Genomic DNA, 25,615 nt, shown 5'->3' on the forward strand with positions numbered 1-25,615 from the left:
CTCCGTATGTAGTCCACCTGATGAAATCCCTACAAAGACTTGTATTTAAGAACGGAGGGAGTATTTGCTACTCCCTCTGTCTCAAAATGTAAGACATTTTTTGACCCTTTGAATAATAGAGATATAAACATTGATTTGAGCTAAGTAGGATTGGATCTAAATTATAGTAAGATGCTTAACAACTACTCCCTAAGGCAGCCCTGCGCAGGTTCCGTGAAAGGGTCCGACCACTTTGGATCTATAGTACGCAGCCTTTCCCTACATTTCTGTAAGAGGCTGTTTCCAGGACTTGAACCAAGGCAGCAGCTTTACCACTGCGCCAAGGCTCCCCTTCGGAGTATTTACTACTCCCTCTGTGTAAAAATATAAGACGCTTTTTGACATTATCATAGTGTCAAAAAACGCCTTACATTTTGTGACAGAGGGAGCATCTACCATCAATTTTCTGTTTCGGGAGAACTTTTCTTACCTTAAACATTTGGACTTTGGGTATAAAAACAACCCCACTATATCAGTCCGCATGAAGAATAAAGTATAAACATACAATGACATGTTTTGATCTCTTAATTATTTGAACGTCTATGTGTTCAATGTCAGTTAATTTTTATCTCTTATTTGAACTAAGTGTCCACACTGACACAAATTTGTCATCGCATCGCCAAAATTTGGACTTACTGGGCTTGAATACAGAACTAAAACAATTTTGAGGGCTTATACTGCAAAGTCACCGAATAGAATATTTTTTGGTTTCCTGAATGTGCAAAAGCAAACCATTTCTATCAGAAACATTCCTATAATGAATTCCTTAGCCCAAAGTCGTATCTCTTTGATTAATAAAATGAGTAGGCCCAAATAATTCGACTGGGGTCGTTGCTGACCCATACCACATAGCTGTAGGTGGTTCCAAGGGTTGGGTTGTTCGCCCATTAATACGGTACGTGAGCGGAAATAGTGTAACAAATAGAAATTGGTATAGTATAGGAAATCCGTAAAATCTCAGATCTATATGTTTATCACAAATCGACGTGACTACGGACAGTTTATATTTGCTACTTCTCTGTTTATACAATAACAAAAGGGTATATATTTTCTTTATTACAGGGCTAGTTGTAGTCAAAAGTTGCCTATAATGCATGTGGTAAATTTTCTTGCAGCTCATATTAATGAAAACCGGTGGGAAAACAATCTACAATGGACCAATAGGAGAGCGCTCCTGCAAAGTGATTGAGTACTTTGAGGCAAGTTTCTTGAACATATTTCCACAAATGTATCTGCCTTTTCTTGATTATTCATTTTCCCTGTTTTTTCTGGAATTGGGACATTAAACGTGAGAGTTCCAAAGTTACAAACCCCAAAACCAGTGCTCAAATGTTCAACATGCCATGGCCAAAACACTTAAGTCAACTATAGCAGTCATTTGTGTTCAATATGTAACTTGGCTAACAATTCACATGAAATATATAGGTTAATCAAAATTTTGATGTGATCATATGCATTTCACATGTTGAACTTAAAAGCAAATGTGATAATAAACGTGCAGATTGGCAAGGGAAACTAAAAACATACTGAAGAACTTTGTTTGCATATCTATGTATGTGTTTCGGTGTTTTCAGAGAGGAAGCACGGTTGTGGCATGGCTCTGCCATATTTGTGACATGTGTCCTTTGATTCTAATAGATTGATTTTTGCTTGTCCACTTGATAGAAAATTTCTGGAGTCCCAAAAATAAAGAGTAACTGCAATCCAGCTACCTGGATGATGGATGTAACATCGACATCAATGGAGGTTCAACACAACATGGACTTTGCAATTTTGTATGAAGAGTCGTCACTGCATAGGTACATATCTTGTGGATTTAGTTAGAATATCGAGCAAAAGACAACATATATGAATAGCTTAAGCAAAATAAAATTCATCTACTCCCTCTGCTCACTTTTATAAGGCTTTGTAGATATTTCAGACATTGTGCAAAACAGCTTAATTTTACTTGTCTGAAACGACTTATAAAAGTGAACGGAGGGAGTAGCAAAAATTTTAGCCAAACAAAATACCTCCATTTGAAGTTTCGAAGAATTAAAGTTACTTTTCTGCAGAGAAGCTGAAGATCTAGTGGAGCAGCTAAGTATCCCATTACCAAATTCAGAAAATCTACGCTTCTCCCATAGTTTTGCACAGAATGGCTGGATTCAACTTAAAGCTTGCTTGTGGAAACAAAACATAACTTACTGGAGAAGTCCTCAGTATAACTTGAGGCGCATTATGATGACTGTCATATCTGCCCTGATCTACGGAGTATTGTTCTGGAAGCATGCAAAAGTATTGTAAGTCCACTACTTTGTTATCCACAACATTGCACATCAGTTGACTTCACAGACTCATTGCAAAATTATTCTAACTTTCTCTTATCTCTTCTAAGAAACAACGAGCAGGACATGCTCAGTGTTTTTGGTGCAATGTATTTGGGTTTCACAACCATAGGCGCTTATAATGATCAGACAATCATACCATTCAGTACGACTGAGCGTATTGTAATGTATCGTGAGAAATTTGCAGGAATGTATTCATCTTGGTCATATTCATTCGCACAGGTCAGAAAATGATCACAAGCTTGTAAGAGAAGTAAAATATACATTGACGCTGATGCTCATATTTATTCACCTTTTACAGGCTTTCATTGAGATACCCTATGTATTTATCCAAGTGGTACTGTATACGTTAATTGTCTATCCGTCAACTGGTTATTATTGGACAGCACACAAATTCCTATGGTTCTTCTACACTACATTTTGTTCAATTCTCTCCTATGTTTATGTTGGGTTGCTTCTTGTTTCAATAACCCCCAATGTTCAAGTAGCTACCATACTGGCTTCATTTTTCAACACCATGCAAACACTATTCTCAGGATTTATTTTACCTGCACCTGTAAGTCTTTATCTCCTCCCAATATCGTAAACTTTTAGACTCTCCAAGATGTAACTGGCACTTCTTTTTGTTAGCAAAAATATGGCTGCCCACCTTGAATATATACCAACTAATAAAATAACAACCTAAATGAGAAATTGTAATTGACGAGATTTTGTAGTGTAATTAAGTAATAATATTATGGAACTAATAAAGGTCTAATAGGGCATTATGGGCTTTTGGGCTTTACTTTATTCCAGAGTTCATGTTCGTGTAGAAGTCTCCTATTCCCCCGCAAAAAAAAAGAAGTCTCCTATTGTACTAGATCTAGGTTACCCTTATAGGCATCCTATTAATGCATTCTGCCTTACAAAGGTATCAAATTAGGTTTTAGGGTTTTTATCCTGGTAAACATTTCTTTATCTTTTTTTTGTCAATATTCACCTTTGCAACTTCCCCACCATGACACCTTTTTTTCCTTCTGCCCCAGATCCTCAATTTTACTGATTGCTTAATTTTTGTGGTCGATCAACCGATCTATCCTCCTGATAGATCTTAGTTTTGGGAATATTTAAGTAGTAATATGTCAAAACAATACAAGGACCAACCGCAACTATAAGGCATCACTGGATGACGATACACAGAACCACTCCAATGTTAGTTTAACATCATAATAGTTACAGACATACCATCTTCAGTTTCATCATTAATACTTTCATTTCTATTTTCTATGTTGGAAATTGATAATTATTCCAGCATTGTTCAATAGAATAATCATGTTCTGTTCAATTGTTAGGGAAGAATCCTGAATAGAGGAAAGCACTAATATGCATTTTCAATTCACGTTGCAGCAAATCCCAAAGTGGTGGACTTGGCTCTACTATCTCACTCCTACATCTTGGGCACTCAATGCCCTCTTGACATCACAATACGGAAACATAGAAAAAGAGGTGAAAGCATTTGGAGAAACTAAATCAGTTTCAATCTTCTTGAATGACTATTTTGGGTTTCATCAAGACAAGTTGAGCATAGTAGCAACTGTCCTCGTTGCCTTTCCTTTTGTGTTGATAATCTTGTTTTCGTTGTCCATTGAGAAACTTAATTTCCAGAAGAGGTAAGCAAGTTCTGACATTCCAACAGACATGAATCTGTACATGTTAAGAGATATAGCTACTTGCCTTTTTTCCAACTGCGAAATGCAGAATCAGAGCTGATTGGGTGGCTATTTTTCTCAAATCTGATGGGTAAACCTCGTGAATAAGTAATTGTGTACAATAACTTGATTGTGCTAAGTATGATTGTGAGTTGTAATCTTTTTGTTTCACCGTTCAGAAGAATTTGATGGTTACAATTCATGTAACCTGCTTTGAAGAGGATTTTGCAATTGTGTTATGCCTTAGATTACTGAATGCATCAACAGGAAAATGAGAACCTAACTGAATGAACCGACGATTCAAAGCGGGCCTAAGCACAGATAACAAAAAGCTAACTTGGATTCCCGCACCGTCATCATCATGCCTTAGTATCCGCGCAAGGTGTGTGAGTGGTGGGTGGTTTCTAAAGAGAAACTTGGCCACACATCACGGCGCGCGGGGCGCCATTTGGATTTCCTTTGAGCTATATAAAACGGGAACAGCAGCATGGAATGGTACACTTCTCTCACTTTCGCCCATCTTCGTCTTGCTCGTGTGCTCACTCCGCCTTTGCAAACAAAGCTGCTCGCATCAAGCTTTTCTCCCCTCCCTCTATTAGACAAGTTGAAGCCAGACACACCCGATGGCGCGCAGAGGTTCAAGCCGAAGGAGAGGAGGCAGCGCAACCACCAAGGGTGCTACCAGCAAGAAGGGTGCCACTAGCAAGGGCGCCGCCAACGACACAAAAGGGAAATGGGTCACTTCGTCGGCGACATAACATCGTCGACACAGGATCAACTGACAAAGCTCGCCGACTACTGCTTCTTCCTGAAGCAAATGGAAGTTCACTAGTGTTCACCGCTGCGGGAGCAGATCGTGCCAGCGCCAAGCCCGGACGACCGGGTATTCCTAGCCCCTTTCTTGGTGTGAGGCTTCTCTTTGCCTCTCCATGAGTTTTTTCATGGGTAGCTTTTCTTCTACGAGGCCAATAATATGTCACATCACGTGACATTGGTCGCAAATCAAACTGGCAAGAGGAGTCGATACCGCGAAAGTCCCATGTAGGAGATGCTCCAGCAATCCCATGCCTTCGATGCAAGTGATTGCCATTAGTAAATCTGGGAATGGCTAATGGCCCCCACAATACACCACTAGTTGCCACAACACAGCTAGGGCTGCAGTAAGCCGCCACAAACTCCGGTGAACATGCATGATCTGCCAGCCAGCATCGTCGGCACTGCAACCGTGCACCACCGCAGCCATGCCGCAACATAGCGATGATCACCGCCACCCGCCATCACGCAAGCAACCAGTGAAATCACAACCAACCACGGACTCGCCAACCAGGCCAAGCTCCAATATAATGCCCACAAGGAGGAACATAGACGCCGAGCACCGCCATCATTCGATCTGGGCAAACCGGAACCTAGGGTTTCCGCTAAAGCATTCTGAGAGAGGAGCCAAGGACTGCATCTAGACACCTTCAGCAAGGGAACGACATCCGCAGGCGCCACCGTCATTGGCTTCGACCGAGCGAAGCCTAGCTTTCGCGGACAGACCCATCCCTCCTTCCCCAAATCGAACCTAGCCACCTACCATGCCCACCACTGCCGCCAACATGACCACTAGTGAAGGAGACCACCAAGTCCACAGACCCCTAGGCCTATGGCGTCCAGATATAAAGCCAAGATTCATGGCTAAGGTGCCGCATGCCTTGTTGCAAGAGAAGAGCATGCCATGCCCCAACATCGGCGGGATCCGCTGTCGAGGAAGAGTCGTCGTTCCACTAATCCACGACAAGCTGTTGCACCGCAAAGAAGGTGGTCGCGACCACGATGATGCGTCACATGGACCTCTGTACCGAGAGGCGCCATCATTGACGGGGGAAAGGGTCGTCCTTCCAATGGACCTGATGGAAAAACGTCATGCGAGGAGCCCTGTCAGTGTCCTCCGACAATGGTGAGAAGGTATGGGACGTGGAGGGCTGCTGTTAGGTGGTTTCGCCCATGACGCCTGGAAGATCACACGAGGGTTGGGGATTGCTGGAAGGCAATGCAGGGGACAATACAATTATAACACATTAGTTCAAAAAATCGGCTATGAGTTGATTGGCACAAAAGAAATTATTCTTGGCATCGAGTCTCATGGTGGATGTAGTTGTTAGGCATATCAACATGAGTTGTCGATAGTACGTCAGTACGTCCCCTAGAGCTTTGTGCGGGGGGCTTTTGGGGGGAAATGGCAGCAAAGGGGGCGCGGGAGAGTTTGCTTTCTGTCACCGACAGGCGGGCCAGGGGCGGACAAGCGTGTGCGTCCCGCCCGTCCGCGCAATGTCCGTTTCACCCCAAAATCGGCACAAACTTGGGCCGGGAATGGGTCGAAAGCGGACACAAAACGGACAAAAGTCCGTTTGCTCCCGCGCGTTGGGTCGCCCGATTTGTCCCTTTTACCCCAAACGGACGGGGCCGGATAGGATGGGGTCGTGCGGTGGAGTTGGCCTAAGAGCATCTCCAACGGATGACATATAATAATAGGGCACTAAAGAGTAGGTTTTAAGGCACCAAAAAAGATTCTACCATAGCAGACGATGTAAAATAGGTCACCGGAAAAATTTCTGCCATAGTAGGGCAACATTATTGCATATTTCGACATTTTCAAACTTCTAACTGTTCAAAGTTAAACTAACAGTACTAAGATAGATACAATATTCATCATCACTACTACGATAGAGGTCTCAAGTCAATATCGTCGGCTTTGTCGTCGTCCAACTCAAGCTTGATCACCCGTGAGGGGCCAGCCTCATCCTCCTCCTTGAGAACCTTCTTGCATTGCACATCCCTACTGGCAAAGAATTCATATTCCACCTGCACAAGGTGCGGATTTTCCACGGCGAACCTCGCCATAGCCACCACATCACTCTCATGGGCGGTCTGCTGCACCATGATGAGGCAGCCATCTTCTCCTCGTGAAACACAATCCCCAATTCAGGAGCGATGAACTCCGCCACCTCTCGCTCATGACTCGGGAAAGTGTGCTCCGACTTTGGCCAGCGGCCACGGCGTCATACATGCGCGCAGCGAGCTTTGTTGTCTTGAAGGTCCTGAGCCAGTGTTGCATCCCATCGCACAAGATATCGACAGCGTAGCCATGGGACTACAAACCCAAACGCAGTGGAAGACCATGCTGCTCCTCGGCTTGGCGTCGCGGCGCAACATCTTCAGCTCGGCGATGGCGGTGGTCGACGGCTGAGACGAATGAGGGTGGTGGATCTGGCGGCAGTGGCGGCCAAATGGCGTGGTGTGGCGGATGATTTGGAGAACGTGGTGGTGCAGCAGCCGATTCGACAAAAGGGGTGGTGGTTCCGGTGGCGGTGGTGGCTGTATTCGATAGCGTCGTCGGCAAGGCAGAGGAAGCGGCTAGGGGGGTTCACGCGGCGGTCGAGCTAAGCGCGGCTGAGGTTTTTGTTTTGCGGCAACTGCGCAATTGTTGTATATTTCGAGAACAAGAGGACTGCCCCAAAAAATTCCAGCACAATATAGGGATAGGGCATCTGCTGGAGCACCATTTTGGGTCCAAATGCCATAAAACGGTTTTTTAGGCAGTTGCCCCATTTTGCATCATCTGGTAGAGATGCTCTAAGAGTTTTCAACCTTTTATGGGCTTCTCTTGTTCTATGTTTTACGCATGCTTTTTACCTATGTTTATGTTCATAACATGGTTAGATCTATTTAACCCCCTAAACTATACAGTAATAAACATTTTTTCCCGGATCTTTTGTTCGGACAATTAACACCCCTACAGGCTTATACGTGAAACGGTTTGGTTGAGGCCCTAACGACGCCACATGGGCTTGTTTTGTTGATGTAGACATGATTAAAGACAAGACTCAAATTGTACATCTCTCCTTTTCTTTCATGATGTTGCCCAATGATTTAATATACAGTCACACGAGATAAGCGACCGCCTGTACTAAAAAGAAACGGACTGCGCTATTTCTCCCAATTGCCCAAACCCTCGATGCAAGGTTTTCCTTCTCCAAATCATGAACTTGGCCATAGTAAACGCAAACTCAAGCTCTTCCGCTAGGGATATAAATGGCCCAAATAATGTGTCCCTTTCTACACTAGATAATGCCCTAATGCCCCATTTATCAATGCAAGTGTTATTCATAACATGGTGCCCACAGCATCTTTTGAGTTTTTCTAAGGTTTCTTTTTGGATCATCGAACATTTAGGGCAAATTCTTTTATGGGAGAATTTAAAATTTCTATCTAGAAAGAAGCATAAATGATCATACGAAGGAATCTTAGCCTCCCTGCCGCTAGCAAAAAAGTGCACACGTACACCGTCATTTTCACCTGCAACCAGGGGTGGCGATGGCAGTGATGCACCCCACACCCCGCTTTCCCCCTCTCCTCCCTTCCACCCTCTCCTTGGATGGATGCCCCCATCCTACGACATCGATCTACGTCGCGTGGCCTTGGCTCCGGCGGTTGATGCCTCACATGGGCTCCGGTGTGGGGTTGGGTGTGGAGCCTACTCGTCAAACCACGACCTCTCTCATCATAGTCCAACATAGGTTGGACGCACTCCGACTCTCCGCTCAACCTCCCGCTCTGAGGCCCACGGCGTGTTGCAGCTATCCATGCCATCCTCTCCACCTTCGGCTTAGGGTGGCCCTGAACCCCTGAATCAAGGTTGCGAGTGCTTCAGGCTTGGCTCCTCGGCATGTCAGGATGGATCTAATACATGCTTCGAGAGAAAACCCTGTTGACCTATGTATGAGCCAACCACCGTAGCGTCAACCCATATACCTCCATGGAGTGGTCTTCAAGATGTGCAGCGTGGATTTGCTCTACCAAGGCTACCCCTTGGTGCTATGGAGTGTCTTGGTGGTGCGTTTGGGTCTGAATCGTGGTGTGTGCTCCTGGAAAACACTGTGCTCGATCTCATTTCAGGCAACCATGGCGGTGCTTTCTAGCATTGTAACACTCCTGGGAGGCGTGGTCTTGGAGATACAACTCCTCGGTGTGTGCTCCAGGCCAAAGCTCAATGATGACATCCTTTGTGGACGTTGTTCCCCTTCTTGAAGGCTTCATCTTGTTGGCCCTGCCCTTGCCATGTCATGGGTTCTCATACCATGTTGGTGGCTATAATTGTGGTCCAGTGGTACACTTTGGTGTCACCCGTGCCACCATCCGTACACTCCCCCTATCCATCATCTGGTGCCTTCAAAGTTGACACTTCGTTGTTGTGCAATCTCAAATCTCTCCCATGGTGAATAGTTTGTTGCCTTGAGCTTCATGTTCTCTATGTGGTAGCGACCCCACCTTGCAAGTTGTTCCGGTTGTCGCATGTGGGGGAGCTCCAGTCAAGGTTCATGCCTATCGGTGGTCTCACAGCTTGTATTGATCCAGTATCATGCCCATGTAGCAAAACTTGTAGTCATATCAATGGCACTCATTGATTGTGTTTGCTCCTACATCACATTGTGGGGATACTTGCAAGGTCTTGGTATTGTGATACCCTTCGACAGCGCCCTACATCTATTTGTGACTCGTGGTGGTGACCTTTGCATGCGCCAGCTGGACTATGCCTTGTCATGGGCACCCATTCCACTCTTCTTTTTTTTCCTTTGTTGCTTATGCGGTTTTCGATCCACTTTCTGTTATAAACTGAATCCCAATTAAGAATGTACTTACTTTTCACGAGTACAAAATAACAAGCCTCGCATCTGAATTGCGAATCATGGGTTTGCTCGTACACTTCATTTTCTATAAACTGCACAGTTGCGGCCTCTTTGATTTGCAGAATTGTAAAAATGCAGAAATAGCAAAAACACAGGATTGGAATGTCATGCCCATTTGAATCCTACAGGATTTGAGTTTGTATGGTTGCATCTCAGGAAAAACAAATGATATTTTTCAAGAGATTGGATTGGACGCTGGATAGATTTTCTGTGGAATGTAGTTGGAGTGGATGCTAGATAGATTTTCTATGGAATGTAGGAAAAATCCCAATAGGATTCAATACTACGAATGAAACCACCGGCATATGAAAAATTTGAAGGATTGTAATCCACCGAAAATCCTATGAAAATCATTTGAATCGAAGAGGCACTGAAGCAACAATATAAGGTACCTTCTGAAATAATTAATACCTAGCAAACAATATAAGGCTAAATGGCCCTGGCGTACCTGACTGGTCCTCCTTCCACCCTTTTGCTTCCCGTCCTCTCCAAATGCCCCATGGTCGGTCTTCTTGGTCTGGCCGCGGTGGACAGGCAGCACCGGCCGGATCTGGGAGGCAGACGGGCCGCTGCGGAGAATGGGGACGGCCACCGCTGCTTGTCGGGCAGGGACGGCGAGATCACAGGGCGTCAGATCCAGACCTCCTTCACGCAGCCGTGCTTCCCCGTCTGAATCAGACAGTGAGAAGGGGAGGGCGCAGGGCAAGAGGCAGCGGCGCTGGGAGGGAGCTCTGGAGGCACGAGATTGGGGATCACCGATGCAAGAGGCGGCGGCGCCGGGAGGGAGCTCCGGGGGCACGAGATTGGGGATCCCCGATTCATGGTGGAGGACTGGAGGTCAGCAAGTGGAACTGACGGGTGGGCCAAGTTTGACACTTTGCGTCAACCTACGGCAAAGATTTGAGGCCAATGGCAAAATCATAATGCCACGTGATGAATTTGTCTCAGCAAAGAGCAACTCCAACGCGCCAACCCCAACCGACGGTGATTTTGTCCGCATTTTGTTTGTTTAGATCAGCCATCCGTCGGTGTTTGCATTTTTTATCATTTTGGTCGGCAGTGTGTCCAACCGCCGACCTATATTTGTCGGCGTGGCCGGCTTGCCGTCCCTTTTCAATAAATATGCACACATTTTGCATTATTTTGGAAGCAAACATATAAAAAAATAGCATAATTTCATAATTAAATAATAGTTTCACATACTTTTACAAGCCAAATAAAAACTAAATTGTCTAAAATACATGTGAAAAAAAGATACATCTATTGGTTCCCAACATGAGCCCACGTATGATCAATCAAATCATTTTGCAGCTGCATGTGAGCTTCCCAATCACGCATTTCATGATTAAATTGGGTGAACTGTTCAAACGTTGCCGCTCCTCCATGCTCAGGCACAACATTCTCACCCTGAAACTGAAACTCTTGATCGTAGATATGTTTCGGGCGCTCATCTTCTACGATCATATTGTGCATGATCACACAAACAGTCATCACCTCCCACAGCTTCTTGGTGCTCCAAGTCCTAGTAGGATACCGAATGATGCCCCATCGATATTGCAAAACACCAATGGCACGCTCGACGTCCTTCCTAGCACTCTCTTGCTCTTGGGCAAATCTTTTCCTCTTCTCTCCGACAGGGTTGGGAATTGTCTTCACAATAGTGGTCCACTGAGATGTTCGCACACGAACACATCACCGTGTACCCTCGACGCCGGGGTGATGCACCGCAGCTCACGTCAAAGGAGAACCGGCCGAAAGCGCGGTACGCAGGCAATCCGGCGGGTGCTTTCGAGGACCCGAAACCCCACATGCCCGGGAGGACCCCGTCAGGGTGCGCGGTGGCTATGGGCTGCCCTAGGTCGACCTGATCGCTCTTAGGGTGTCGAGGTTCGCCGCTCTGCAACAAGAAGAACAAATAACGAGGAACGAGGAAGAAGAAAAGATAACAGATAAAAACTAGTAGATGATTTGTTCGATTGTGTGTTGTTCAATCGGCCGTCATCCCTTAGGTATATAAGAGGCGGATGGACTTCCTGCGCAAGGAAATGTTAGAATTCACGTTCAAAACTCTAGTTTGGGTCCATCGGAATCCGAACTTTCCAAAACTGTTCGGTTTACAACCTGGCTGCACCTTGCGGGTCACGTTTGTGGTAGTAAAGGACCTCGGATGGAAACGGACCCAAAAGCAATCTTGACCGTTTCGATGAGACGAACAACTTTCATGTTGAACGTTTTTTTTATCATAAGCCATCTCGAGGGGGTTTTCTACTGTTTTCCAAAGTATACAACAGAGAAATCCAAAACCCGGATGAACATCCCCAGAGTGTCCGGCCATCCTCGGAGAAATCCAAAACCTGGATGATTATTCCCGGAGTGCCCGGCCATCCTGATATAGACGCACATTTTTGGCTCTAACTTTTGCATACGAACTTCGTTTGAGATGTTTTTAATATCAAAATCAACCGCTTCAACGAGATGCACAACTTTAATGTTGAAACTTTTTCCATCTGAGGCAATCTTAATTGGGTTTCAAGCCATTCTTTAATCTGGTGTCAACATGAGCATCTCTGAACTTGTCATAACTTTTGCATCCAAATTTCGTTTTAGACCATCTTCATATCCATGTTGATCTTCTCAAAAAGAGCCATCCCATGGTGACTTTCAATAATAAGTTTGAGTTAATCTTGACATAGCTTCAAGCTACTCTTTATAATCGTGCCACTTTTGAGCGTAAACACATATCCTCCTGTTTTTCGGCAAAGCTAGCGTGCGGAAAAAATAACTTGTACATATGTGAGCCTTGCAGAACTTGTATATGGAGTCTAGGCATGTAGACTCGCTCATATAGACGTACTCATCAGTGAGATCACCGGGCACTCCGTATGCAAGCATCCGGATGGCTGCAGTGCAATTATGGTAAGATGAGAAGCCGACTTTAAAAGGGCATCCTCTTTGCACTCCCAATAGTTATAGTATCCGACCACCCCCTCTCTGATACGGTCGAAAAGATGCCTACTCATACGGAAACGCCGCCGGAATTTCTGATGTTTAAACAACGTGTTGGTTGTGTCAAAGTAGTCCTTCCAAAGAAGAAAATGGCCGCTCTCTTGTTTGCGATTCAACGTCGAAAGGTGCCACGGAACAACGACCGCTGGCTATTAAGGTGGTGATGGACCAACAAGGCAGCCAAGATCTCCTCCTTATCATTGGACGAGGAATCTGTTGGGGATCGTAGCAGAAATTTAAAATTTTCTACGCATCACCAAGATCAATCTATGGAGAGACTAGCAACGAGAGAGAGGGGAGTACATCTTCATACCTTTGAAGATCGCGATGCGGAAGCGTTACAAGAACGCGGATGAAGGAGTCGTACTCGTAGCGATTCAGATCGCGGTTGATTCCGATCTAAGCACCAAACAATGGCGCTTCTGCGTTCAACACACGTACAACCCGGGGACGTCTCCTCCTTCTTGATCCAGCAAGGGGAGAGGAGAAGTTGAGGGAGAACTCCGACAGCACGACGGCGTGGTGGTGATGGAGCTCGTGGTTCTACGGCAGGGCTTCGCCAAGCACTACAGAGGAAGAGGAGGTGTTGGGGGAGAGAGAGGGTTGCGCCAGGGGAAGGGTGCGGCTGCCCTCTCTCTCCCTCACTATATATAGGGGGAAGGGAGGAGGGGGAGGCGCCCTAGGGTTCCCTAGGGGAGGGGCGACGGCCACAGGGGAAACCCTAGATGGGTTTGGGCGCCCCCACCCCCTAGGAAACTTGCCCCCAAAGCCGGGAGGGGCGGCTGCCCTAGGGGTGGCGCCCCCACCTCTCCTGGTTACGTGAGATGGGGTAGGAGGGGCGCTCAGCCCCTTAGTGGGCTGATGTGCCCTCTCCCCTTGGCCTATAAGGCCCCCCAACGCTTGCCGGGGCCTCCGAAACCCCTTTTGGACACGCTGGTCATCACCTGGTACCCCCAGAACAATTCCAGACTCCAATACCCTTCATTCAATATACCGATCTTCACCTCCGGACCATTTCGGAGCTCCTCATCATGTCCGGGATCTCATCCGGGACTCCGAACAACCTTCGGTAACCACATACTATTTCCCATAACAACTCTAGCGTCACCGAACCTTAAGTGTGTAGACCCTACGGGTTCGGGAACCATGCAGACATGACCGAGACGTTCTCCGGTCAATAACCAACAACGGGATCTGGATACCCATGTTGGCTCCCACATGTTCCACGATGATCTCATCGGATGAACCACGATGTCAAGGATTCAAGCAATCCCGTATGCAATTCCCTTTGTCAATCGGTATGTTACTTGCCCGAGATTCGATCGTTGGTATCCCAATACCTTGTTCAATCTCGTTACCGGCAAGTCACTTTACTCGTTCCATAATGCATGATCCCGTGACTAACTACTTAGTCACATTGAGCTCATTATGATGATGCATTACCAAGTGGGCCCAGAGATACCTCTCTGTCATACGGAGTGACAAATCCCAGTCTCGATTCGTGCCAACCCAACAGACACTTTCAGAGATACCCGTAGTGCACCTTTATAGCCACCCAGTTACGTTGTGACGTTTGGTACACCCAAAGCACTCCTACGGTATCAGGGAGTTACACAATCTCATGGTCTAAGGAAATGATACTTGACATTAGAAAAGCTTTAGCAAACAAACTACACAATCTTGTGCTATGCTTAGGATTGGGTCTCGTCCATCACATCATTCTCCTAATGATGTGATCCCGTTATCAATGACATCCAATGTCCATGGTTAGGAAACCATGACCATCTGTTGATCAACGAGCTAGTCAACTAGAGGCTTACTAGGGACATGTTGTGGTCTATGTATTCACACATGTATTACGGTTTCCAGTTAATAGAATTATAGCATGAACAATAGACAATTATCATGAACAAGGAAATACAATAATAACCATTTTATTATTGCCTCTAGGGCATATTTCCAACAGTCTCCCACTTGCACTAGAGTCAATAATCTAGTTCACATCACTGTGTGATTGTAATGAATTCAACACCCATGGGGTTTGATCATATCTCGCTTGTGAGAGAGGTTATTAGTCAATGGGTCTGAATCTTCACTACTAGGGAAAACCTTATACACATAAATTTAGCAACAGCGCGGGTCAAAAAAGCGCGCTAGTGCTATATAGCAGTAGCGATTTAAGAGAAACCGCGCTACAGATACAAACTTAGCAGTAGAGCTGGTAGATGTGAAAGCGCTACTACTAATATTCCCATTGGCAGAATGATAGGCTACGCATAGCAGTAGCGGGTTTAGAAGAAACGCGCTACCGCTAGGGCATAATTAGCAGCGCGTTTCCAGGGAAGAGCGCTACTACTAATGGAAATAAAATAAGATGAAAAACAAATAGAAAAGTAAATGAAAATGAAAGAAATAGAAAAAGGAGAAAGGAAAAAATAAAATGTAAAGCAAAATAAACGAAAAAGCGAAAAATCAGAGGAAGGCATAGCAGCAGCGTGTGTTTGTAAGAGGCGCTATAGCTAACGTAGCTGCAGCGCGTGTCCTAGACCCCCGCTATAGAAACAGAAAAGGAAATTAAAAAAGGAAGAAATTTACATAGCTATAGCAGCAGCGCGTTTTGCAAAAACCGCTATAGCTATCTTAGCGATAGCACGTTTTGCGAAACGCGCTACCGCTAAGTTTGACTTAACCAAAAAACCGTTTCCCCTCGGCCACTTCTCCCCCAAATCCCTCAACCCACCCCGCGCGCCGCCGTCTCCCCGATTCACCGTCGCCCCACTTCGCCGCCGACGTCGACGCCACCAGAGCCGTGCGCCGTCAACGCCACCGGAGCCGCCGTCGACGCCACCTTCCTCGCCGTCACCGGAGACGCCCCTGCCTCCCTTGCCGTCACCGGAGACGCCCCTGCCTCCCTCGCCGTCACCGGAGACGCCCCTGCCTCCCTCGCCACCACTGCCTCCGTCGCCACCATCGGAGCCATCATCTGCAAGCCCCCACCCCTCCTCTCTCTCTCATGCATAGGTTAGCCAGTTTAATTAGGTTAATTATCTAGGTTAGGGCAAAAATTTAGTTAGGGCTTTGACAGAGAAGTAGTTAGGTTAACTAGTTTAATTAGGTTAATTATCTAGGTTAGTGCAAAAACTTAGTTAGGGCTTTGACAGAGAACTAGTCAGGTTAACTAGTTTAATTAGGTTAATTAACCAGGTTAATTAGTGCAAAAATTTATTTTAGGATTTGACAGAGAACTAGCTGCGTTAACTAGTTTAATTAGGGTTAATTATCTAGGTAAACTAGATTAACTAACTAGGTTAAATAGGTAGGTTAATTAGGTTCGTTGGATTAACAAGCTAGGTTAAGTAGATTGGCAAAGGTTTTTGATTTTTGAAAAGACCACTATTTTTCAAGGAAAAGAATTTAGGCAAATTTTATTTTTCATTGAAGTGGTCATGTTATATCTTTTCATTGAAGTTGTTCGATTGTGCCCAAGTGGCTTTGTTGTTTCCAGGGAATGATGCTGAGTGGCCTATGTTTTGCCGGAATGTTGATTCATTTTTGTTCCGGCAAATTTCAGGTTCTCGATTTGTCCATTTTTTAGCAAAGGTCATGCCGAAATTTCCCGTGAATTTCGGCATGACTTGTGCTACAAACTAGGACATATCGAGTGCCCGAGATTTGCCGCACCGGGAAGGAGTCAACATTCCTGCAAAACAATAGTCCTTTTTTATGTCATTATTCATTTTATTAGGTCTAGAATTAATTGACTAGATTTAATCATAGGAAACATGGCTAGCAACGATGAAGGACAGGGTTCTGGTGATTGCGACGACGCCTACCGGGCGGCAGACGAATTTTTTAGCCTTACCGACGATCAACAGATGTTGTTGCTAGGCCCACCGGTGGCATCGGGGACTGAGACCGACACGCAGACCGGTGCTGAGACCGACACGTAGACCGGTGTTGAGACTGAGACCGGCTCTGAGATTCAGACCGGCATCGAGACCGGCGCTGAGACCGGTGCTGCCTCGGGAGCGGAGCCGGTGTAGAACCGAAAGCAAAGAGGCAACGGGTTCCTAACAAACTCAGGACTACTAGACTGGTGGTCACGGCGGTGGACAACGGCAATTTTGAGCCAAAGGTGCCCGAGGAAGCGCGCGCGTGCTACGGCAATCAAATAGGCTACATCATACGGACAACCGCCACCATCAATGATGAGAATCTAAAGAAGATAGAAAATATGAGGAGCTCCCTCCTAAAGAAGTTTCACCAGATATTCTTGTTCCCGGGCCGGAATGAGAAGTATTATGAAGATCCAGACAAGGACCCGGCAATGAAGAAGATAAACAAACACGCCATGACCAAGTTTAGCAATGCGTTGGCCGCCTGGAAAAATCGAGTGAAAGCAAAGATCAACGACGGGGAACCCTACTCCGAGATTGTAAAGGATAGTCCGACAATCACGGAAGAGCAGTTTCAAATATTCAAGGAGGCTTGCGAGGCCGAAGCTGCCAAAGAAAAGTCTAAGTACATGAAGGGGCTTCAAAAGAGGAACATTGGGACCCACCACCTCGGAAGCCGTGGTTACGGTGGAAAGAGGTCCAAATGGGCCAAGGAGGACGCGGAAGCCGCGAGTTTGGGCATCCCAGACCCCTTGGCGGATTTCACCGTCCCGCAGGAGCGTGACGTCCTGAGGGCCCGGCACCATTGGGGCCCAGTGAAGAAGGTTTACGAGACAACACCGGTCATTACGGAGTTCATGAGGCTGCTGGTAATTTTAGTTTCTGATCAATTCGACTGCACACGTTAGTCATATTTGTAAACGATCCTTGTGCCTTTTGCAGAGAGAGCAGCACCGGATTGCGGCCGAAAGCGACTCGCCGTCTGAGGCATTGGCGAGGCCCAAGTGGGACACTCCATTCAACCGGGCGTTGAACATATTGAAACAACAACCGGTGGATACTCGACCGTCGTATGGACGCGTGCACGGTGTCGGAGACGGTGCCACGTGGAAGAAGTACTACCGTGAGACCACGGAGGAGAAAAAGGAAAGACGGAGGTTAACTGAAGAAAGCATCGACAAGAAGGTTGAGATTGCGGTCGAGAAGAAATCATCTCAGACAGTCGCAACAGCGATAGCTGCCGCAAAACAGGCGAGTGCAGATATATCTACTTCCTTGGTGACGGGCGTTTACACTTGGACAAGGCAAAATCCAGAAAAAAATGCAGAGGACTTTCCCCTTGCTGACTTCTTGGCCGCACCTGCTCCCGCACCGGCTCCCGCACCTGCTCCCGCACCGGCTCACGCACCGGCTCCCGCACCGGACGTGCTCGGTGGTGCCTCCTCTTTGGCTGAGCTCGACGCCCTCACGGTATCTGCCACACCGGCCCCCTTCAATATAAATGTATAATCTCCCGTTTTCGTTGCCTTTCGGATGTCTCACGTCGCAGACTTTTCTTTGCGGGCCGACGAAACCCCGTGCACCATATTGTACACCATCGGTGAACAAAAGGTGGACGTGGGGAAGGGGACGATAATGGAGCCGAAGGAACCATTGTTCCATAGCCGGTTGATCCCCCCGAACGTCTTCAAGGTTTCTGTGGCCAGTGTCAAACCGGGCCATGAGAATTTGCCTCCTCTAATACTAGTGGGGGATGACGACGAGACCCCGCGGCGGCTTGGTGATTGTTGCAATGGGTGGGTCCTGTTGTGGCCAAAGAGTCTGCTTCGTCTGGAGGCGGCCGGGAGCACACCCACGAGCACGCAGCCTCAGCAAGGTATGAACATCAACACCCCACCTACCCAATTAGCATCGAGTGTCGGGTTGGGTGATAGCGGACGGGGTAAGCAGGTGGCTCCATTAGTCGCTGATGGCGTCGCCATGGATGAGGATGAGGATGACGATGGCGCTGAACAGTATGTCTATACTGGCGCCTCCTCAGGGTTTGAGCATCATGAGTCGGTGCCTGAATTACCGTCTCAACGTATTATTGACGACCATCCGGTGGTAAATAAGCCTAGGAAGAGGGCGAGGAAAGGCAAAAAAGCTGATTCTATGATCCAGCCGCCTCAGCAGCCTCGGCTTCAGGACCGTGTAGATATCCCCGATGCTGATAAATGGCATATCCCCGGTCGACCAATCCTACCTGAAACAGCGCTACGGGCCAGATTCGGCGATCTAAGGAGACTTCATGACGATGTGCTGCGGGTAGAGAAAGGCCTCATCGCCTCGAAAGATCCAGGATACCCACTCTACGTGGTTAACGTTCCGCGGCAAATGTCGTACGTCGACGGCTTCCCCGCGGATAAGTTCTTCCTCCGATTCGATTACATATTCGACATGTTTCACGTGAAGAAGCTGGATTTTACGTTTGTCCGCCTTTATGCCTTGCACATGAACTACATCATTGGGGTTCAGCAGATACGTCATATATGTGTCGCTGACCCGTACTACATGCATGAGGGCTTCTTGGGAGTCTGTGCAGAGCAGCGTGAATACGCGAGGGATTACATCGTTAGTTTCATGCTCGCCAATAAGGACAAGGAGGCGATTCTCGTGCCTTATCATCCCGTGTAAGTCATCCGCGCTGCTATCCTTCCTTCGATTTCAATAATTCATTTGCACGGTGGAGGCTAATTAATTTGAGGTGTACTTATTTTGCGCAGCGGCGGGCGCGCCGTCCTCATCATCCTCTACCCCCGATTCTTCCACGCTCTTTACTTGGACTCGTCGAAGAACATTCACAAAAAGGATTACACCCACATCAAAGATGTTCTCGACAGTGCTATGTTTTACTACCAAGCAAGGGGTGGAGAGGTTAGGGACAAGAAGAGAAAGGGCGACAGGGCCGCCTTCAGCCATAAGACCGACTTCTGCTGCATCCAGCAACCGAACAATTCTCTTAATGATGGATTCTATGTCCTACACCACATGCTGGAGTATAGACGGGATCACCAGAACCTTCACATGGCACCTAGATCTGGCGATGCCCATATTCTGCAATGGGCAAAGGACATAGGAGATATCGAGGATCATCGACTTCGAGCTGAGTTCTATAACATCCAGCGCGAACTTGCCCAAATCATCATGAATGAGGTCGTCAGAAAAACAGGGATGTTCCATGCAGAAGGACAAATGTCGCGGGAAGACGTCCGAACATGGATAGCCTCTCAGCGTCTCGACATGAAGCCTTTCACTAAGCTCGATGACTATCTCCCTGACATGGATGGATGGCACGACATGATGGAGTGATTGTCGATATATGACAATGTGTCCGTTTAGTTCATACTTTTTTTTATGACAAAACTTTGAGTTATGCATGGTGAAACTTTATTTGTGATGTAATTAAACCGTCCTCCTCCTCGACTAGCGAAAATCACTCTAGTTAGGTCATTTTGGGTATGATGAACTTTGTTATTTATGCTTATGATATGTTGTTTCTATTTTTGCCAAGTCTGTCTCTTTCTGTTGCTCAACTATATATGTTGCATATCATCGACTCATGTGATGATGCAGGTGCATAGATCATAGATGGCGAAGAAGTGGTACGCTAGGAGTATATATATGACAAGTGGCTGGAGTGTCAGGCCCAGGTGTACCGGTTTTCGGTTTCCGAGCGACACGCAGTACTTAGTTTAGGTTCACGCTAATGCGAGAGAGGGATACGAACTCATGTACTCAAAGTGATAGCTATTCTCGCGTATATCATTGTTTAGATGGATGACGATGTATTTGCAAGTAATCGAGACTTGTATCGCTATTTTCGAGATTGATGACGAGAGACCACTTTGTGTTGGATGATGATTATGATGATGACATGATTTGATGAGACTAATTGTATGTATATGCTATGATTACATTTGTATGTGGATGATATGCTAAAGATTATTATATAAAGCCTATTCAAATACAAAACAAATAAAAAACAAATATGCAAGAAAAAAACTAATAAAACTAGTAGTAGCGAGGGGGCGAAATTTAGCAGTAGCGCCGACTTACTAGTAGCGCTTCCTGCTGAAAAGCGCCGCAGATAATATCAGTAGTGCCGTTTTCCAAAGAGCGCTACAGCTATTCATCAGTAGCAGTAGCGTGGGTCAACAGGCGCTACTGCTATACGTTAGCTGTAGCGCCTTATTAGTAGCGCCGGTACCCGCGCTACTGAGAGGGCCAAAACCCGCGCTGCTGCTAGGCTTTTCCCTAGTAGTGCTTTCAAATCCGTGTGTGCTTTACTAATCTCTATGTCATCTCCTAGATGCAGCTACCACGCTCTATTTGGAGCTATTCCAAATAACTGTTCTACTATATGATTTCGGTTTACTACTCAGAATAATCCAGATTAGTGTCAAAGTTCGCATCGGTGTAACCCTTTACGACGAACTCTTTTACCACCTCCATAATCGGGAAAATTCCTTAGTCCACTAGTTACTAAGGATATGTTTGACCGCTGTCTTGTTATCCATTCCTGGATCATTCTTGTACCCCTTGACTGACTCATGGCAAGGCACACTTCAGGTGCGGTACACAGCATAGCATACTGTAGAGCCTATGTCTGAAGCATAGGGGACGACCTTCGTCCATTCTCTCTCTTTTGCCGAGGTCATGTCTTAAGTCTTACTCAATACTCACACCTTATAACACAACCAAGAACTCCTTCTTCGTCGATCTATTTTAAACTTCTTCAAAATCTTGTCACGGCATGTATTCATTTGAAAGTATTATTGAGCGTTTTTGATCTATCCTTATAGATCTTGATGCTCAATGTTCAAGTAGCTTAAATCCAGATTTTCCATTGAAAAACACCTTTTCAAATACCCTATATGCTTTCTAGAAATTCTATATCATTTCTGATCAACAATACGTCAACAACATATACTCATCAAAAATTCTATATAGTGCTCCCACTCACTTCTTTGGAAATACAAGTTTCTCATAAACTTTGTATAAATCCAAAATCTTTGATCATCTCATCAAAGCATATATTCCAACTCCGAGATGCTTACTCCAGTCCTTAGAAGGATTGCTGGAGCTTTGCATACTTGTTAGCATCTTTTAGGATTGTCAAAACCTTCTGGTTGTATCAGATACAACCTTTCCACAAGAAAATCGTCGAGGAAACTATATTTTGATATCCTATCTGCAAGATTTCATAAATAATGCAGTAGCTGCTAATATAATTCTGACAGAATCTCAGCATCAATACGAGTGAGAAAGTCTCATCGTAGTCAACTCTTTGAACTTGTCGGAAAACATCTCAGCGACAAGTCGACCTTTGTTAATGGTGACACTTACCATCATTGTCTGTCTTCCCTTTTAAAATCCATCTGTACCCAACAGCCTTATGACCATCAAGTAGTTCTTCCAAAGTCTACACTTTGTTTTATACATGCATCTTCTCTAGGATTTTATGGCCTCGAGCCATTTGTCGGAATCCGGGCCCACCATCTCTTCTCCATAGCTCGTAGGTTCATTGTTGTCTAGCAACATGACCTCCAAGACAGGATTACCATACCACTCCGAAGAAGTACGCGTCCTTGTTGTCCTACGAGGTTCGGCAGTGACTTGATCCGAGGCTTCATGATCACTATCATCAGCTTCCACTTCAATTGGTGTAGGTGCCACAGGAACAACTTCCTGTGCCCTGCTACACACTAGTTGTAGTGATGGTTCAATAACCATATCAAGTCTCCACCATCCTCCCACTCAATTCTTTCGGGAGAAACTTTTCCTCGAGAAAGGACCCGTTACTAGAAACAATCACTTTTGCTTCCGGATCTGAAATATGAGGTATACCCAACTGTTTTGGGTGTCCTATGAAGATGTATTTATCCGCTTTGGGTTCGAGCTTATCAGGATGAAACCTTTTTTTTCACATAAGCGCCGCAGCTCCAAACTTTCAAGAAACGACAGCTAAGGTTTCTCTAAACCATAGTTCATACGGTGTCATCTCAACGGAATTACGTGGTGCCCTATTTAAAGTGAATGTGGTTGTCTCTAATGCCTAACCCATGAACGATAGTGGTAATTCGATAAGAGACATCATGGTATGCCCCATATCCAATAAGGTGCATCTATGATGTTCGGACACACCATCACACTATGGTGTTCCAGGCGGTGTTAGTTGTGAAACAATTTTCACAATGTCTCAATTGTGTATCAAACTCGCAACTCAGATATTCATCTCTATGATCATATCATAGACATTTTATCCTCTTGTCATGACGATCTTCAACTTCACTCTGAAATTACTTGAACCATTCAATAATTCAGACTTGTGTTTCATCAAGTAAATATACTCAGTATCTACTCAAATCATCTGTGAAGAACATAACGATATCCACTGCGTGCCTCGGCACTCATTTGACTGCACACATCAAAATGTATTACTTCCAACAAGTTGCTTTCTTGTTCCATTTTACTGAAAACGAGGCTTTCAGTCATCTTGCCCATGTGGTATGATTTGCATGTCTCAAGTGATTCAAAATCAAGTGAGTCCAAACAGTCCATCTGCATGGAGTTTCTTCATGCGTATATACCAATATGACTCAAATGGCAGTGCCACAAGTAGGTGGCACTATATCATTACTATCTTATATCTTTTGACATGAACATGTGTATCACTACGATCGAGATTCAATAAACCATTCATTTTAGGTGCAAGACCATTGAAGGTATTATTCAAATAAACAGAGTAACCATTGTTCTCCTTAAATGAATAACCGTATTGCGATAAACATAATCCAATCATGTCTATGCTCAACGCAAACACCAAATGACAATTATTTACACTACAGGAATCTGGTACTTTGCCATCAGCCATGGCAGACGGCAAAGGCTAGGATGGCGGACGACAAACAGCAACGGCAAAGACAGGGTCGGCAAAGGCCTTCTTTGCCGTCTGTTTTTTGCAGCGGACGGCAAAGAGGCCTTTGCCGTCAGTGGCGGACGGCAAAGGGCACGACTCTTTACCATCTGCTGGCAGACGGCAAAGGGCACGGCTCTTTGCCATCTGCTGGCAGACGACAAAGGCTGCAGGCTCTTTGCCATCTGTTGGCAGATGGCAAAGAGACCAAATAGGCATTAATTCTGTTTCTTCTTATATCAATTCATTTTCACAGAAAATCAAACACAATCAAACACAGACTATATGTATGACCAATATAGCATATCCAACACATATTACCAATACTCATGAACACATATATATCCAACACATATCCAACACATGTTACCAATATATAGTCATGAACACATATATATCCAACACATATCCATGAACACATATCCAACAAATATTACAAGGAATGATCTAAAACTAAATATCTATTTTCCTAAAAACTATCTTATTACTAAGATCTTCTCTGGATCTTCTTCTTTTCTTCCAACCTGCATAACAAAAACACTAAAAAGAGAGGATGGGTTAGGAGTAGAAATGTAGCATTTCACTTGGTGAAATGCAATGTTGTAGGAGCAAGTACTTGAGATCAAGATAATCTTAGTTAAGATCCTGATTTTCAAAGTGATCTTAATTAGAAAGCCAAATAGAGTAAACCAATACCAAAGAGCCAAAGAAGAGAACCAGCCAAGGACCCAATCAAGAAGCCACCACAATTAGCAGTAAGTTAAATGCCAACACAAAGACCACTATCAGTACTAGCTCCAGGAATTAAGCCAACTAAAAACTAGTGATTAAAACCAAAGATTAGACTTCATCACCACAATCAGTTTTGTCTAGTGACAATAGGTACATGTCACTGTGCAACGCCAAAAACAAAGCTCCAGGAGGAGATATACATCACAACCAGCCAACCAGACCAAGTCCCAACACATCCAACCACCAGCAGCTTAGAAGAGATAACTATTAAGGAGAGCTACAGAAGACCTCAAGGTATACTTGAGGGATTATGTGCTCAGACAGCCTGGAAGTGCCAGGGCTAGTTCATCACAGCACAGGGATAGTCACATGTAAATTAAGCCTAAGAGAGGGGGGCTCAGACCAGCATCACTGCCCAAATCAGATGTAGTATCTGTCTTATCAGTAGAAAACTAGGAAAGTAACAGCCAAAACCAAGTATAGTATCTGTTCATAGGCTATTAGAAAGAGACAAATAGGAATAGCCAAACCAAGTGGCATCTGTTCATATCAGTATTAGAAGTAAAATAACTAAGAACAAGTGAGTATCCGTTCATGAGTAAAGTAACTGACCAAAGTAACAACTCCAGGATCAACTACATAGAACAGAGCAGTACAGGAGTATATATACTTCACAAACACACATAAATGGTCACTGACCAAAACCCTGACACAACAAGAATCCATCAAAGAGAGCTCCAATACAAGTTGATGCTCATCTATAGTAGCTAACCACAGCTAATAGAGCCTCACATCCAACAAGATCAAGAGCTATGCATTAGAGAGACCAGGAGGGGAGCAAGGAGAAGCTCACCAAAAGGAGTTGTAGCCGAAGCAGGATGCAGCCACACCATCACTATGGTGTGACCAGCATCACAACCAACGCCACCACAACAAGCCGGAGCTTGCCAGAGAGCACCACAACGGCGGCGCCAGTGAGAGCACGGGCATGGAGGCGCCAACCAGGGGCACCACAGCACGGAGGCGCCACCCGGGGGCACCACTGCGCCACGGCACATCCAGCACCGCCAGAGGATCCTCACGGCGACCGGACCTAAATGCGGTCCGTCCACTTTGGTTGCACATGCCAAATCAGCGATGAATGAGCTACTTTTCCCGCATAGCAACCAAACACTCCATTCAATAGAAGAAAGGCCGGTTTTACAGAAGCAAAGATTAAAGGTAGAGTGTTCAGAAGCAA

General features: G+C 45.5%; 1 protein-coding gene and 1 long non-coding RNA gene across 3 annotated transcripts in view; one reads left to right on the forward strand and one right to left on the reverse strand.

Annotated features, from left to right (window-relative positions):
- LOC123087958 (ABC transporter G family member 50) overlaps positions 1-4,220 on the forward strand; it is a 13,337-nt gene extending 9,117 nt beyond the window's left edge. The window contains exons 19-24 of the mRNA XM_044510073.1: positions 1,155-1,238; positions 1,705-1,838; positions 2,094-2,321; positions 2,417-2,588; positions 2,668-2,922; positions 3,753-4,220. Of these exons, the coding sequence (XP_044366008.1) occupies positions 1,155-1,238; positions 1,705-1,838; positions 2,094-2,321; positions 2,417-2,588; positions 2,668-2,922; positions 3,753-4,019 (1,140 nt within the window). The 3' untranslated portion in view covers positions 4,020-4,220. The remainder of the gene's footprint in view (positions 1-1,154; positions 1,239-1,704; positions 1,839-2,093; positions 2,322-2,416; positions 2,589-2,667; positions 2,923-3,752) is intronic.
- The window catches only part of LOC123087959 (uncharacterized), a 12,661-nt gene extending 1,983 nt beyond the window's left edge, over positions 1-10,678 (reverse strand). Inside the window, exons 1-2 of one of the 2 annotated variants that reach the window (XR_006441615.1) lie at positions 10,232-10,678; positions 18-2,300 (exon numbers count right to left, since the gene is read on the reverse strand). This is a non-coding gene — a long non-coding RNA (uncharacterized lncRNA). The remainder of the gene's footprint in view (positions 1-17; positions 2,301-10,231) is intronic. The other variant, XR_006441616.1, reaches the window with a different exon arrangement.
- Positions 10,679-25,615: the final 14,937 nt, after the last annotated feature.

This window comes from Triticum aestivum, chromosome 4A, assembly GCF_018294505.1.
Source record: "Triticum aestivum cultivar Chinese Spring chromosome 4A, IWGSC CS RefSeq v2.1, whole genome shotgun sequence".
Lineage (NCBI taxonomy): Eukaryota > Viridiplantae > Streptophyta > Magnoliopsida > Poales > Poaceae > Triticum > Triticum aestivum.